At 38.5% G+C, this 17,085-nt stretch overlaps 1 protein-coding gene across 2 annotated transcripts in view; it reads left to right on the plus strand.

The window, feature by feature from the left end:
* LOC108434690 (calsequestrin-2-like) overlaps positions 1-8,150 on the plus strand; it is a 16,015-nt gene extending 7,865 nt beyond the window's left edge. For both annotated transcript variants that reach the window (XM_017710020.2, XM_017710019.2), the window contains 8 exons: positions 1,305-1,416; positions 2,552-2,625; positions 3,969-4,099; positions 4,173-4,218; positions 5,300-5,354; positions 5,487-5,587; positions 5,671-5,745; positions 7,623-8,150. In XM_017710020.2, the coding sequence (XP_017565509.1) occupies positions 1,305-1,416; positions 2,552-2,625; positions 3,969-4,099; positions 4,173-4,218; positions 5,300-5,354; positions 5,487-5,587; positions 5,671-5,745; positions 7,623-7,850 (822 nt within the window). In that variant the 3' untranslated portion in view covers positions 7,851-8,150. The remainder of the gene's footprint in view (positions 1-1,304; positions 1,417-2,551; positions 2,626-3,968; positions 4,100-4,172; positions 4,219-5,299; positions 5,355-5,486; positions 5,588-5,670; positions 5,746-7,622) is intronic.
* The last annotated feature ends 8,935 nt before the right edge of the window (positions 8,151-17,085 follow it).

The raw sequence follows: 17,085 nt of genomic DNA on the forward strand, positions 1-17,085 counted from the left end.
TTTGAGGAAAAAATAAATAAATAAAATAAAAATTGACATTTATTTCATGCAGTTACTGAATAACTCAATGACCCATTACTTATATACATGCATACATAATATTAAGCTTTGTGTGTGATGTGCTTTTATTTTCAATATGTCGATTTAAATGAAGAATGTGTTGGGCACAAACACTGAGACTAATCCCTAGTACATGTACATATGAAGAGCAAAAAAATCTGATTCTGATATGATTATAGTGTGTTTTTTTTTCCCCTCGTTTATTTATATATCTCTTTATCAGTAGGGGGCGTAATTGTATATAATCTCCTCAGATCTTACTGGCGATGGAGCAGAATCACAAATGTTTAATCATGTCCACTGATTGCTTCATTCATAGGTAATTTGAATACTTTTAGTGAACATCAAGGCTACTGGTTTTGTCAACAGATCTTAAGATTTCAGGATTTAGCATTTAGAACTCCCACCCACATAGACCCTGTAGTGTCTGTGACACCCACATAGTGTCTGTGAAGGTGTTGTCATGTGAATGTGCTGTTTTCATAGATTTTCAAGACAAAAATGTCTTGATTTTATAGGAAAGCCAGAGAAAAACAGAGTCCAACAAAATGAGGTTAGGATTAGAGTTAGGTTAGAAATTTCATATCACGTATATATTTACAGATATATAATATTTCTGAACATACTACATTACATAGGTATTTATATAGGTACATATTTATGGGATATATGGGATATCATTTTTACATATAGGGACTTACATACTGTTACATACACTTACATGCTGTTGGTACAATGTCTAATTTTGTTTTTTCATTTTTCTTAAACATAATTTCAAAATTTCATGAAGAATGAACCATAGAAATGGTCCAATGGTCCACTTGCTACATTAACTTTTACTGATTTTTTCAGTGTTTTCTCCTTCTCCTGCATTTTTGGATATACAAGGTTTTGTTATAACAGCGACAACATACACCAAGCAGCCATAACATTAAACTGACCTCCTTATTTCTACACTCATTGTTCATTTTATCACCTTCGCTTACCATATAGAACAGGATAAAAGGGGGCTAAGAATGTAAACAGAGAAACAGCCAGACTATATTCTGTAATTGTAGAACTACAAAGTAAGTGGATAATGTGGTAAGTGGAGCTGATAAAATGAACAATTAGTGTAGAAACAAGGAGGTGTACTTAATGAAGTGGCCGGTCAATGTTTATATATACATAAATGTGTGTGTATATGTGTGACCATACATTCTGACACTGTAATTAAACAAAGAGATGTGTGTGTATGTGTGTAGCTGCTGGAGGACGCAGTGGAGCTGATTAGTAACCCCATGGAGCTGCGGGCCTTTGAGAGAATGGATGAAGATATCCGCCTCATTGGCTACTTCAAGGGCAGAGATTCAGAACGTGAGTCTTTTATCTCCAATTCAGTAGCCCCAACATACAGTGTAACAGGTATTAGGCAAATACCATTGATTAGCCAAGACACGTTGGGCGTCTGAATCTTGCTTTTTTAATTTTGCACTGGAGACAAAATTCAGGCTTTTTGTAGATAATTGTTTGCCATGCAGTATCAAAAACCACATAAGCAAGTCTATTTAAAATTGCTTACAACTTCATGCATTTTGCGGCAAGCATTTGATGTGGAGCACAACTGGTGATGTCCTTTCTTAATAAAATTAGTGCATTGCTACAACTCACTAAGGTCTGAGAACAGGATCATACTACACAGCCACAGCTAAGTATGGCATGGGTATAGGAAAATTTTATTATTCTCAAGTTGTTGCCAAAACTTAAGGTATGCGACACAGGCTTTTAGTTTTGACACTGCTACTTAGTGAGATGTAAGCTTTCATTACTTCTTAGCTACATTAACCTCACAGTTCTAGAGCAAAACTAAAGAAGCAAATTTCAGACACCAAACAAATGTTGGCTAATGGATAGCAGGGAAAAAGTGCAAATTTGATTTTTTTAAATTGATGGCTTTGGTTGTTTCGATGTGGAGCTAAACCAGAGTTCTACCTTTGCCAATTTGTCCTTCTAGCCATGCTAATCTCCTATGCTCAAGGGAGCCTATGAGGTCTAATTTATGGAAACCAACCATGGATGCCTTCACATTGTTCCATGGCAAATGCCGGTCAACTCAACAGGCTATAAATAGGTCTTCCACTCTGTTGTATGGATCAAGAACAATCATAGCGCTTTCCCCTAATACAGAGGGTGGAGGGAGGAGAAAGGTATTATCTTCCTCTTTTTATGACTGCTCCCCAGCCTTTATTAAAAATCCCATTTCAAGAGAGGGAGATTGAAGAGGTTCCTGCCGTGACCTCCAGACATATTGTTGGGGCAAAGCCCCACAGATACGGTCTTGTAGAGCCATTTGACAGCGTTTCGCTTCAAGATTTTACTGTGCCATTCTTCCCTTGCAATTTTCCACATTATTAAAGTGTTTGATGGGGGCACATGAGTGCTGTGGTCTCTCTTGTTCTCTGCCTGCTGCTCTTTCACACCGTTTACATCTAAACCTTCCCTTTACTTTCAGACTACAAGGCCTTTCAGGGAGCTGCAGAGCGATTTCAGCCATACGTCAAGTTTTTTGCCACCTTTGACAAAGGGGTAAGTTCTCACACATTACGAAATGCTACAGAAACCTTAGCAGATGGATACATACGCAACATCGAAAGGGAGAATTTCAGAAAGACTGCCTTTTTTGGCACCTAAAAGGCTAGTGTTGATGTAAACCCAGTGGTTCCCAATCCTGGTTGCAGCCCAACTCTGCACTTTGAGAATAGTCCACCAACCAAAGATATCCAGTCAACAGTGTCCTGTGACCACCAGTGAAGGCCTAGAGGATGATTAGCTCATACTGTACAGCAAGAGATGATCTATCTTCTCTGACTTTACATCTACAAGGTTGACTGACAACACGGGACGATGTTGGCTGGATATCTTTGGTTGGTGGACTATTCTCAGTCCAGCAGTGACACTGAGGTGTTTAAAATCACCAGCAGCACTGCTGTGTCTGATCCACTCAGACCAGTACAACACACACTAGCACACCACCACCACATCAGTGTTACTGCAGTGCTGAGAATGATCCACCACCCATATAATACCTGCACTGTGAGGGTCCACAGTCCTGACCACTGAAGAGCAGGGTAAAAGGGGTCTAACAGGTATGCAGAGAAACAGATGGACTACAGTCTGTAACTGATGTATGTATATTCTAGAATAGGCCAATAACTTTACTTTTCTTTTTAGGGATTCTAAGCAGTGCTCAAAAGTGCCATCCCTTTGGCAAGCCTGTCATCAGTGTGGTCTCAGCCGTGGTCGCTTTGCAAAATTCTTTTGCAAAATGCTAGGAGCAGTCAAAACAACAGCATACGGCTTCTTGTAACTGTCATGAAATTATGTAAGTTTGAAGTTAATTAGCTCAAACAGGTAAAACAACAGGGACCGATCTCCAGGACACAGGCCAGATTTTCTGTTTTATTTTTTTTTTCCAGTATGTTAAATTCAGTAAATAAACAGTAATTGTGAATTAAAATGTGCAGAAGGGTGTTCTGTGTAAAGGATGGGTTAGCTTATTTCACTTTGTTGCTTGTATTTATGACTGTAAGCCATTTAAGTACCTCAGTGGTTGTAAACTTGAAAAAAAGCTTGTGAGGGTCATCCAAACAAATCATAAGAAGGCTACTCAAAAATGATTGGCTAATTGATTGGATCAAGCATTTTAGAGCAGGGAAAACATTCTGCAGGGTCCAGGATTGCCAATTCAAGTGAATGATGTGAAAAGCAAGTGCCCAAAACAGCTCCTTACATTCCTCGGCACATTTTAACAGCTATTGAATTGAGTTCTTAATAAGCTGCAAGCAACAAAAAACCCTGCAAAGAGTGCCTAATTAAGAATAAAGGCTGTAGTGTGTCTGAGCATGTTGTGTGCCTGTGTTCTGCTCCAGGTGGCCAAGCAGCTGACTCTTAAGATGAATGAAGTGGACTTTTATGAGCCCTTCATGGATGAGCCCATCACCATACCCAGCAAACCCAACTCAGAGGACGAGATAGTGAACTTCGTCAGTCGGCACCGAAGGTGAGCCCAAGGCTGTTTTGGTTAGTGTCACTGATACATGTGATTATAAATCTACCACTCTGTTTCTCTTCAGGCCAACCCTGAGGAAGCTGCGTGCAGAGGATATGTTCGAGACTTGGGTGAGTAGAGTCTTGTGTATGGAGCTATTAGGTGACTTGGTCAAAAAAAATAAAGAGGTAATGGCACTGCGTAATAATTTTGCATTGCCTTGCAAATGCAGTGGATTTTGCAAAACATTTGTGAGCGAATGCAAACATTTTGTGAGGAAACACAAAAAGTTTGAGTGAATGAAAAATATTGAAAGGTTTGTTGTTGCAAATATATTTTTTTTTTACAATGGCACTTAGGTGTCAGTACTTCAGCAGCCTTAAAGTGAAGTGTTATTTTTATTTTTAAAAAATTCACTCAGTTTTCTTCTTACCTCAAGTGTAGTCGATCCACCAAGATATGTCAGGTCCCAGCGTTTTGCTCGGGATCTTTGAGGCATAATGAAAGCTCATGCTTTAACAATTAGCAAAAGTGCCCTGTCATGAAAAATCCAGTTTAGTATGTAAGCATTGTTAAAATTTCTAAACATCCCATTTACTCCCCAGTCCATACAGTCCAACTGTGCTTTTGAATTTACAGTTTTGTGATGTCACAAAAACCAGCACATTCACATATTCCTATTCACATAGGCCGTTTCAGCCTCCAGCAGTTAAGCTCCACCCATCGCACTGAAGTTATAAGTTTTAGCTGGGACTGCTTTGTGAATAAAGCACAAAACCGGGGAGCCAATCAGAACAGAGCTTATTTACATATACAGTGTCAATCTTAAAGACATAGTAACAATGACAGCCGGTTCATAGGAATGAAGCAAGTTTTGGAAAAATAGTGAATTCCAACTGTTTTTGGTAAATAAAACCAAACAATTGTCTTAAGTGGACCTCAGGTCGAAAACATAAATCACAAGAAAAAAATATTAAAAATCATTCTTTTTATATACTTATTTATGTGTTTTCTGACACTGTATGAGACACTGCCTTCTATAAAAATGGACAAAGGTATGTTGCATAGCTAAAAGCAGAAGCTGCTGCCATTTTCAAGACCGCTCAGCTACATTTGGGGTCAGGAGAAAATTGTGTATATTTCATTTTTGAGTGAAGTAGACCTTTTAATTAAATAATAAAAAAATAATAGTGATCTTTGGCTGATTCACAGGAGGATGACATGGACGGGATCCACATTGTGGCTTTCGCTGAGGAGGAGGACCCAGGTTTGTTTTTGTTTCATTGTTTTAATGAATGTACTGTTCTGACTAACCACATATGATTATGAGAATCCAGGACAGGTTACAAGTCTAGAGAACTCAGACCAGAGCCTTCATACACCGTATATTTGTTTTTAGATGGATATGAATTCCTGGAGATCTTGAAAGAGGTGGCCAGAGACAACACCAAGAACCCTGATCTGAGTATAGTGTGGATCGACCCTGACGACTTTCCCTTGGTGAGACCTCAGATTGGTCATGATATCATCAGACTCATCAGGAGTCTTGTGCCAGAACTCTAATGCCTGACCTCTCCACACAGCTGACCGCCTACTGGGAGAAGACATTTAAAGTGGACCTGTTCAGGCCCCAGATTGGTGTGGTCAATGTGACAGATGTGAGTTTCCCTCAGTACTACCAACACTGCTGTAATGGACCTGTTCATGCTCCGCCTTCACATTTCAAAGCACAGTTAAAACTGGCCTGAGTAAAAGTTGTGGCATGTTTAATTTTTTTCCCCTAATATATTAATATATTTCTAAAACTCAACAGAACATGTCATTTGACTGGGGTGTTCAAACCTTTGCATAAGACTGTGTATATTAGAGGTGGGCAATATGGTAAAAATGTAATATTGTGATACTTCAAGACATTTTCATGATGTACTATTAAATATGACAAATTTTGCTCTCTTTATGTTAAAACATGCAGTTGGTCAGCGTTCTACAAGTACTGATAATATCCACGATATGCTCAGAAAAGCATATTGTATCATAATAACAAAATATATTGTCATATTGCTGCTGTAATGTATAGAATTAAAAATTATTAGCACACACTAAATTGAGGTTTTGGAGTTACGAGCTACAATTTTTCATTATGCAGATTGAGATTTTTTGGCCAACATTTTGTGAAGCTTGTCTGAACTTGTAACATTTGCTCTGAAAGTACTCATTTGTGGGCGGAGCATGGATAGGTTAGTTTTGTTCATTATTTATTCATGGTGTTAACTGTCTGCACAATCAACCTAGTGAGGTCCAATCTGAGGTCACATTGGACTACAAATAGCTCATATCACAGTCAAACTACTGGAGGTTCTGGACAGACAGCTCTGCAGAGATTAGTAAGGGCTTTAAGCAATGACAGCACAAGGGACGGCTACAGCAGCCCAGAGGAAAAACAGGGTCGTTGCTTGCTATAAGCATTATAAGCGGCCGTTTAAGGCTCCCTGGCCAGCAGTGGGTCCAGTGAGGTTGTAGGTTGATGTTCAGGCACCGTAGATTGCTTAAGTCGTATTGTCTTTCCGTAACTGGTGCCCTGCCCATGTCAGGATCTCCAGGTCCAAGAGAGAAGAATAAATGATGTTTTTGGAAATTACTGCTATCACTATTCGAACACCTTGACATTACTAGATCACTAATGACAGTGGGTCACCAATAGGCATGACACTGACAACAGGATGATGCAGGGCTTCAGAAGCCAGTATGCACAACTTCCTTAGCCATATTGCATTTCAAATGAAATGAAACAAAAATGAGAAAGTTAGTCAAGAAAGGACTGGCTAGCTAGTTTACACCTGTTTATGAACAGCAGCCTAAAGGTTGATTGTGACAGATGAAATGCCTCTGTGGAGATGAATAGCGAAATGTGTTTTTTGCACTTATGAATTAGCTATTATTGTCGTCATGTCTTCATTAATATAATGCTGATTTTACATTTGGGATCTAAACATCGATCCGGACCTTCTTTTTGAGCAAATGTGTGATGTGTGATATGTTCCGAAAAACATGCGTGAGGTCCGGCCCGACGCCTCTGACTTTTAGATTACTATCAGGTAAACTTGCAGCAGCGCATACATTTAAAATTCTCCTGACTCAGTAATGCTACTTCTTTCAATTTTAGCAAAAACACTTGTACATAGTGCAGCTTTAATTAAATCTGGATCAACATTTATGTTATTTTTTGCATACAAAATAATATGAATCGGGCACAGTTTACAAAAGGGGCAGCAAGGGGGCGTCTGCAGTTTGCATAATCATGCATATTCATAGATCTTCACGTGCTTAATGAGTGTTGAGGTTTAGGGACAGTCCTGCACCGTTTTTAGTAATTTCCTGGGAATAGCAATAAAACACGAAATAATTCATTGAACAACTCATTTAGAATGCTAACAAGATTAGAATGCTAAGCGCTGCGGCCCTCCAGGACCGGAGACTGACACCCCCACCATAAAATTTCACGATGATAAGTGAGTGGATGTTTGACTTTTCACAGGCGGACAGTGTGTGGTTGAACATGCCCAACGATGAAGCTCTGCCTACAGCTGAAGAGCTGGAGGACTGGATTGAGGACGTTCTGTCAGGGAAGGTCAACACTGAGGATGATGATGTTGATGATGATGGTGATGATGATGACGATGACGATGATGACGATGATAATGATGTTGATGATGACAGTGATGATGATGACAGGGATGATGATGATGATGATGATGATGACTGATTGGTGGAGGTGTAGAACTAACGATTTAACCTTTTTGTACGTATTATGCAGTGTTTAGCATATGTGTCAATAATAATATGATTCCATTGGTGCTTTTAGAAGAAGTGAAAGTCATTGGATTAACCGATTCATAAAAATTCTATAAAGATGTCATCAAAATCATGTGTTTCAGTAGAATATCCTTCACATATTTCTGTAGGAATTCATTGATTGCACTCGATGGGCAAGACGTAGCAGATCCTGTATTTGTTCTGAGATGGTAAGAGTAATGGTCATTAAACTCTGGACTCTGTGATGACATTTGCATTCTGCTTTGTATTAAGTGGGCATAACTGATAATTGTGCTCAATCATGCTGGTAACATTGTGATCATTACTGAAAGCAGCTTAGTCGCTTGGGCAAGATTTGGATGCACGGCACACAGATTACAGGCCACTCTCCAGTCCACTTTATTCAGTCCTTAGATACGACAGACTACAGCGAACTCAAATGGATCATTATAGCAAACTGTTTTAACATGTTTGTAATGTCAAAATTCAAATGTTGCTTACAGGAATTATATATTAACATTGATTTCAGATAACAGGAGTTAGAATTCATGTCTTTTCCCAGTTCATTTTAATGTGATGAGCAATTTTAATTAGAATGAATTAAATATCAGTAATCTGACTAATTCCGTTTTAAAAAAAGAATTATTAGATGGTTGAATTGATTTCTTCTTAGACTGAACTGAACTGAACTGTTACATGTAATATTTAGTTCTTGTATTAATGACAGTTTCTCTAGAAATAAATCAATTTGAACTTGACATTTACAACATTGAATTTAACAAATGTCCTTCTCCAGAGAGACTTGCTTTCTTGTCACCATGGAAAAATATCCTTAAAGGGGAATTTTCCAAACTTTCAGCATAATTGTGTTGTAAACATGTAAACAAAGTCAACAAAGTGGTTTGATGTGGAACGGTCCATTCTAGAGAAACTTGCTGAGGCAGAAGTGATGATAGGAACCAGACATCTGAAGAGTTTAAGGCCTTTAAAAACTCCGTCACAGAAAGTTGATACACTGAATGGTTCCAACACGTGGTCATCAAAGCATTTTAATTTTTCTTTTTATTTTTTTTTACAGAATTACAGCTATTTTGCCATCTTCAACATTCAATATAATATTTAGATAGTAAATAAAATGGCTATATTTGTGTTGTAGACACGGTGACCCTTGGTTCCTATCACCACCACTGTACAGAAATCTGACCCAGCACATTTCTCTACAATGAATCATCTCACATCAATGATTTAATTATGCTGAAATTTTGATAAAATTAGTGGAATTCCACTTTAAAGTGGTACAAATAGGTTACAGTCCAAAGATGCCATTCAACATCCATCAAGTCATTTACAGTGGTTTGATGTGAAATGTTTAATTGTAGAGAAACTTACTAAGTCAGATTTCTAAATAGTGGTGGTGACAGGAACCCAGGGTCGCAATGACTACAACATAAGATAGATCTATTATATTTACTATCCAAAACCATCAGTGAACCTACACATGTCTTCTGAGTTTTATATGTAATGTAGATGATGGAACAACAGGGATTTATCTGAGAAATTAGTCTTTTGAGGGACAATCTTGCCTTTGAATGCACTAAATGTGCACTAAAACTCTCCACCATGAATACCTTTAAAAAAACATGTTTTAATATGCTTTAATCCAAAGCCTTACCTCAGAACTACTGCAAAACAACGCCTCAGACGCCAGTCAGCGTATCTGTAATCATTTCATGTAATTAAAAACTAAGACGTCTGGTTCCTGTCACCATCACTGTGAAGTATTCTGGCTCAGTATATTTCTCTAGAATGGAGCATTTCACACCAAACCACTCTGAATGACTTTATTTACACCTCAATAATTGTCTTCTGCAGAAATTTGGAAAGATGCAATTCCCCTTTAGCTTAGTGCTGATACCTAGATGGACACACAGTAGATTCGGGGAGATGTCAAAACATGTAATAAGTGCATGATTAGTGCTTATTTATGGTTTTCAAAGAGATGGGTTGTTGGGTGGAGTTTGAAGACCAGTGTTCAAACAGCTGGGGGAACGTTCATTCTGTCACCTGGGTGCCACAACAGAGATCATCAGGCCAAAAAAAATCCAAAGCCAATTCACCCCTGCAACGTAAATACAGCCTAATACGCTGTTCAGTTCCTCAGAGGACTTCAGTGTGAGTTTGCTTATGCAGTGAGCCAAGCATGGAACTGATTCTTATTAGTTTCAGACTGTGCATGTGTGTCGCCTCCCGTGTCCATATTCTGGCTCCCTCATTAATGTGAGGTCAGCTCACTCTCACACTCTCAGTACAGCACCTCTGTGCCCCGGGCCCTGAATTATTCACGCCTGTTTCAATTATTTATCATCATTAGCTTGCGTTATGCATAACGAGTGGGTTAAGGGGGCATCCCCAGACAAGAGACGTTCGAAGCCTGGCTAAAATCTGTGCCACCAGTGCAGTCGGTCGCCCAGGAGACGAACTGGAAGCATCCAGCGATCAACTTCTTTTCTGAAAATAGAAAGGCAGAGGCTGTGGGCAGCTTTGTGTGGAGGTGAAAAACGTGCATGTGTCAGGGTGGCTTTCATACGAGATTCTAAAGGCTAATTAGGTCTCGGCAAGGAATAGATGTCAGGAAAATCAGGACATCGGAGCTCAACCAGTCTTCTGAAAAACCGTAGGTTAACTCCCGGAAAACTGGAGGTGTTGTTGTGTTATTTAAGTGTAGTAAGGGTTATTAGGTGCACCTATTAATGACATACGCTGTGTTTACATTTGATTTATGTTTTGTATCGACAGGTCTGACCTTCTAACTTTCACCTGTTTGTCAAAAAGTGCTAAAAGCAATGCAAGACAACATTCTAATAATACAACAGCATGTATTTACAAACAGAACCTTGGAGTCAGCTAAACATGCCTTTGTTTTTCAAGAGCGAGAGAGAAATGACTAATATGAAATGAGTAAACATGCTTTCGTTAGTACAACAGTAACTGCAACTTCTTTTAAAAGGACACTCTGGCCACAATGATAAATGCAAAAATTGCTTCATTTGTTGTAAATATACTTGCACACCTTGTACAGTGGTGTGGCAGAGGTCTCTAAAGTCCAGAGAGGTCATGAAGCATTGTTATCTTGAGATAACCAGTTAAATCATCTTATCTTAAAATAACAGTTATGTTGAAATAATGAGTTAGATATCTTATCTTGAGATAACGAAAGTTGTAATCTTGAGATAACGTTAATTATCTAGTGATCTCAAGATACTAAAGTTGAGATCACAAGATAATTACGTCGTTATCTCAAGAAAACTATGGCAGCAGCTCATGGCCTCTCCAGACTTCTGTACTAGAGAGAGATTAGATTTTCTGGATTAAAGACTAAAAAAACACACCTTCTAATGACGTATCATGTAAATTTGGTGCTTTGGGGCAGGTGTAGGGGCGTGCTGTGATTACTTTTATTTTATTTTATTTTTATTTTTTTGCTATCTGGCTAATTCTTCAATTCAATTATTCCCTTAACAAAGAAAAAACAGTTGAGGTTAGCGCTACATTGCTAATGCTAGCTAGCATCACAGGTGTATTTGTTAGCCTCTAGATCAGTGGCTACACTGGAAAAAATGGTATCTTGTCAAGTAATATTCTTTTAAATCTAGTCAATAAATTGAATATTTCTCCTGTTGAGATTGTTGTAAGCTTAACTTATTTCCAAACATTTCTCACTATAGTGGTAGATCATTTTGCTTATATTTAAGAAATGTGTTTAAACCAGTGAAACTGTCTGCCACTATAGTGAGATTTTACATAATAAAATCGCTTAAAACAAGTAAAACATGTTTGACAATAAGATGGATAGTCTTATAGTGAGTGCACAGCCACCTCAAAATAAGAAATATTGGATAAATCGACTTGATTTAAGATCATTTCCCTTGACACAACACTATCTTTTGCAGTGTAGCAGTCAGGATTTGCATCATCATAAACATTCCCAATGGCTGTGTAATGTTCGTTCGTTGACGGAGGTAAGAGATACACTAATGCAAGCTTGGTGGTGTTTATTACCCCCCAGATCAGCAGCTAAACTAGCAATCACGATCAGTTGACACCACAAGGATTTCCAGTGGTTGTATAATGTATATGCATAATGCATGCTGGGTATTGTAGTGAAAGAACACTGATGGATGGAAACACAAAAACAACATAAAACCGTGAATTCAGCCAAACCGATGAGGCGAAGGCGTACGCTGCTGTGCTACAAAACACTGCTTAACATAAATTCTTTAAATGGCCAGAATGCCCTTTTATTTCTGCTTCCTCAAACCCTTACTGCCCATTTAACCTCAGTACACACTGTGGTTGAAAGCAGGGGAAAAATGTGATTCAACCAAAGTAATGAACTTCGCTCTTGACCACTCACCCTGACTTGCCATTACCTTCCCGTAAAAATCCTTTCTCTGGGATTTATGACATGGAGGTCAAAAGCCAGACACATGACTCACTAAGTGACGGGGGCGACCTGGCATGTTTGAAGAGATGCTTGAAAGCAGCCGACCCAAAGCGAGGCTCAAATACTAACGCAGTATGATAAGCCTGTTATAGTGAGGCACTCCAGCCTCTTTACTGTATTAACACACATTAATGTGCAGGAGGGTTAAAGCTGCAATCAGTCGTTCTAAATAATGCAGTTCTAAGTGAAACGTTTAACAGAGACTGTAGTTTGATGTTTGGATGTAACATTTTGTCAATGTAATAATTTCGTTGATCATGCATTGCGTCCTTAAAAGGGCAATTCTGGCCTATAACTAGCGTTTAATGTGGTGTTTGTCGTGTTCTGAGTCTTCTGTAACACATTATATCCCTCAGACTCATCAGTTTGACAGAATTCATGATTTTGTATCGTTTTCATGTTTTTATTCATCAGTTTTCTCTCTGCAAAACCCGGCATGCATTATTCAACTAATCCCTGTGGGGTCAACCAATCCTGGCTGCTAAATGGGCTAATAAATACAACCAAGAGAGTATTGGTTTAACTCCTTTTACCTCATAAAAACTGATTCTGTCTTTATTAAGCACAAAATGGACAGAAGAAGCTATTTTTTACCCTTTTTAGCCAGGTAAACAAGCCTCACTCAGGTAAGATATAATTTCCGTCCTTTGAGTCACCCATTATGTTTACTGTAAAGATTTCAGCAGATTTCTCGTTTACTACAGTTATAGAGCTGTGATAAGATGTTCAGCTTTAGTAAGCGGGCCAGTCGTGGGCTGGAGGTTAGGGAACCAGCCCTGTGACCGGAAGGTCGCTGGTTCGATCCCCTTGGCTCACAGTCCTTGACTGAAGTGCCCTTGAGCAAGACACCTAACCCCCAATTGCACTACTCCACGTGCACTGTTGTATATAGTACTGTTGCACATGCCTTTGTATTTTTATTTTTATTCATTCTATCTATATTTTATATTTGCTTAGAGTATTTATTTATGTGGACTTAATTTTGCATGCCTATTACTACTTGTTTTGTATGTTGCACCTTCATGCCGAAGCAAATTCCTAGTCTGTGAATCCTGTTCATTGACAATGGCAATAAAACTTCTTCTTCTTCTGAATTGCTCCCTGGGCGCCATTGATAGGGCTGCCCACTGCTCCGGGCAAGTGTGCTCACTGCCCCCTGGTGTATGTGTTCACTAGTGTGCATGTATGTGGGTGTTTCACTGCATGGATGGGTTAAATGCAGAGGTCTAATTCCACAGTGTGCAAACACCAGTGACAAATGGTTGATAATTCTATTCTAATGTTAGTTAGGTGGGCAGGGCCACCTTCCTTCTGTATTCACCAGCTAGCAAAAATGTCCTCTCACCTTCAAGATCCATCAATAGGTTTTTAGGTCTTTAGACTGCTGCAGCGCTGTTATTTAATGTAAAGATGTAGCAATACAATGTACCGTATTGTACCGAATTACATCACAGCGCATCATATTGTACTGTATCATGACTAACTTCTTAGCTTCTGGCTGGTGTGTTAGCTTGGGGTTAATCAGGACTCTGCTTTTGCGGCAAACATTGTGCTGGAAATGTAGACAGTAACGTAAAGCACAGTTTCAGGTACTCCTTACTTCTGCTGTATTGAACTCTAATAAACTGAGACACCACTGTATCATATCAAATCAAATTCGTAGTTCTGTGAATCGTTACTCTTAGATGTGAGCACCCAGGATTTCAGCAGTAGGAAAGGTGACATTTTCATTTTGGATGGACGAACATATAAAACACCTAACCTTTAGTTGGCTCAGTCGTTTCATTGAAAGAAAAACAGAACAGGTTAACTGACTATAGCAATAAATGTTGTAGCTGTACTTTGAGGATTTCAACAAGAATGAGTTTCCAAAAACTAACACACTAGTTGCAGCAATATTATCTACATACTACAACTAGCAGGCTATTTTTCCACAGAGAGGCTTTCAAATAATAATAATGCCCCAGGAAATCAGAAGAATGGTAGGGTTAGGAGATCCTTCTCAGTCACCAACTCCTTTTAGGGGCTTTAAATAGAAATTATTTGTGGAAAACTGTAAGGAAAAGAAAATTCCAAAGCCTTAGCAGTTTTCATACAAATGTTTATTTCATACAAATGTCTTGTGTTGTGAACTCAAACATTAATTACAAGGTAATGTCAGGTATATAAATGTTGGCCTTTCAGAGCGACAGGTGAAAAGTGTGAGCTGTAACGGAAGTGTTTGTTTTTTTTGTTTTTTTTAAGCAGGAATGACTTAATTATGCACATATACAGTATCAATACAAACACACTGTAAAAACAGAGGCACGGTCACATTGTGAGAGAGGTTCATCTAAAAGCACACACCAGTCATCACAATCATCACTGTTGTCATCAAAAACCATCTGAATTATGTTAAAGGAACATCTTTTGTTCATGAAGGGTAAGAAAAATAACATTTGCATGGTTTAATTTGATAGCAGAAAAACACTGTACTGAAAAAATTCATCCCCTTTGTAGTTATGATGAACAATAATTTGGTGCTCTGATGCCAATCAGAGGGCTGACACATTCAGTGACTTCTAGAGGGCACAAAGTGGTTGTCCCTTGTGAATAGACAAGCCTGATTTGAATGCATGACTATGCACTGTGCTGTTTCACCCGGAGGTGAAATGGCTTGCATATTAATGTTTTTTCAGTCTTACTCATGTTTCTAAATAAAACAATGCTTTTGAACTGAGTGATGATGTGAAAATGGCTGCATAGGAAAACAGAAATGTACAAATTATGATAAATGGACTTCGTTCATCATTGATAAAGCAAATAACTGAATGCCACTTGTGACTCACGACTCGCCACGGCTTACGCGTCTCTCAGCTTTGGTGCTAGAACTCCTTCGCAACACAAAGTTGAACGCTCATGACAGTTAGCCTCTACTATTGTTCTCTACAAGCATCTCGGTGCGTTTTAAGTGCTTTCTCAGTGACCACATGATCACGACTACCGTGTTTTCTCGAAAACCTCAGAGTTTACATCATTATCTTTGGTCACAGAGTTAGCATAGACCAGTAGTGGAAAGGCAGCCACAAACTCTGATGATTAAAATGATGCCACGTTAGCATTACTGATCAAACTATCCTTTTGAAATGAAATCTCTACACTCACAAGCCCAGTCCTTTCAGAAATATATAAACATGAAACCATTAATGATGCGTGATATTTTGTTAATATGCTCCAAAACAGAATTAAGATGAATTCAGTGCGTAAATGCTGAGTGGTGTTCTGATCAGAGTCGGACTGGCTCATTCTTGCAGTCGTGAGATTCTTTGCCTCAGGGGTTTTATGTCATTGTGCAATGAGCGTCTAAGTCATTCTTTCTCTATGGGAACGAATGATGATGTTCAATGTGTTCAAATCTTGCAGTTTTGTCCTGTGTACAATTTTTCACCACAATGTCACTGGGTCCTCTGAATTATGAGGACATTAAGTGGTCAAAATGCTACTGGTAATTATATATGGCAAGCTAAGAGGGTTTTCACATGTAGTTCTTTTCAAATGAACCAAACTTAGTTCTGTTAAAGTGAATCTGAAAGGGAATCAGCTGCAAATGACCTCAGTGCCTTTTGTGTTCACAATGCAAGCGAGCTTTAAAGGGGGCTCACTTCTCTTTATGGTCCTCTTTAGCATTGAGATCTCAGAAAACGTGTTGTTCTATTATATAGTTCATTATATACAGATCTGATTGTCTGAGCCAGTATAAAGTTCTGAACTGTGTTCATAGAATTAAATTCATATTATTTCTTTTATTCAACAGTGTATTTTATTATATTGTTGGTCACTGCCATAAGCCTCTTGTGGCCATGCGTTACGGTGATTTCACCATTAGTTTGGGGTTTAATTCCAAGTTGCGTCACGGATAATGCCATCCTTTAATCGCAGTAAAAACACTGTAATAGATGGCTTCTCATGGCTTTAATATGCCAGAGTTGCTACACTTTGCTAGATGACAGAATGAACCACAAAGTGTATAGAGACCGGTTCATTTGTTGTTCTGTTTAAAGGGGATTAAGTTTGTTTGGTGGGTTCACATATGCACAGAAAACCATGACAACTGGTCTGAGACCACTTTTAATAATTAAATGGTCCAAATGTGAAAATGCAGTAACACTTCTGTGCAATTAACTGATGTCACTACGTTGAAATCATAAAAGTGAGGCTACAACTACAACGCTACACTCCTTCAACACTATTACAACACTTGCTGCTCAAAGAGTAGCCCACTACATCTAAAACCACTTCACAACCACACTAAATAAAGCCTGCTGGTTTGTGCGGGGTATTTTGGTGAGGTTTCCAGTATTTTGGGGTCAGTTAAATGCCCAGAGGTGTTAGCTTGCATGTTGTATAGACAGTTGCATACACTTTGTTGATTTCTTAAGTAAAAACAAGTCAATTTGCTACATGCCATAACTTTTTTTTAATGTTTTCTTTTAATTTGATATATTCAGCAACAGTTATTGTGCTTTAAAATGTGCTGAAGTGTGTTCTGTCGAGGATGTGTTTTTTGTGATTTTCACAAAAAAATCAACAAAACAAATTTGAACTAAATGACTGCTTGTAGCAATACTCCTATTTTGAAGACTTAATGACCTTGCCATTCAAATGACAGAGATTATCATGGGAAGAATGTAAAAAGGACAAT

The sequence above is a fragment of the Pygocentrus nattereri genome, chromosome 12 (assembly GCF_015220715.1).
Source record: "Pygocentrus nattereri isolate fPygNat1 chromosome 12, fPygNat1.pri, whole genome shotgun sequence".
Lineage (NCBI taxonomy): Eukaryota > Metazoa > Chordata > Actinopteri > Characiformes > Serrasalmidae > Pygocentrus > Pygocentrus nattereri.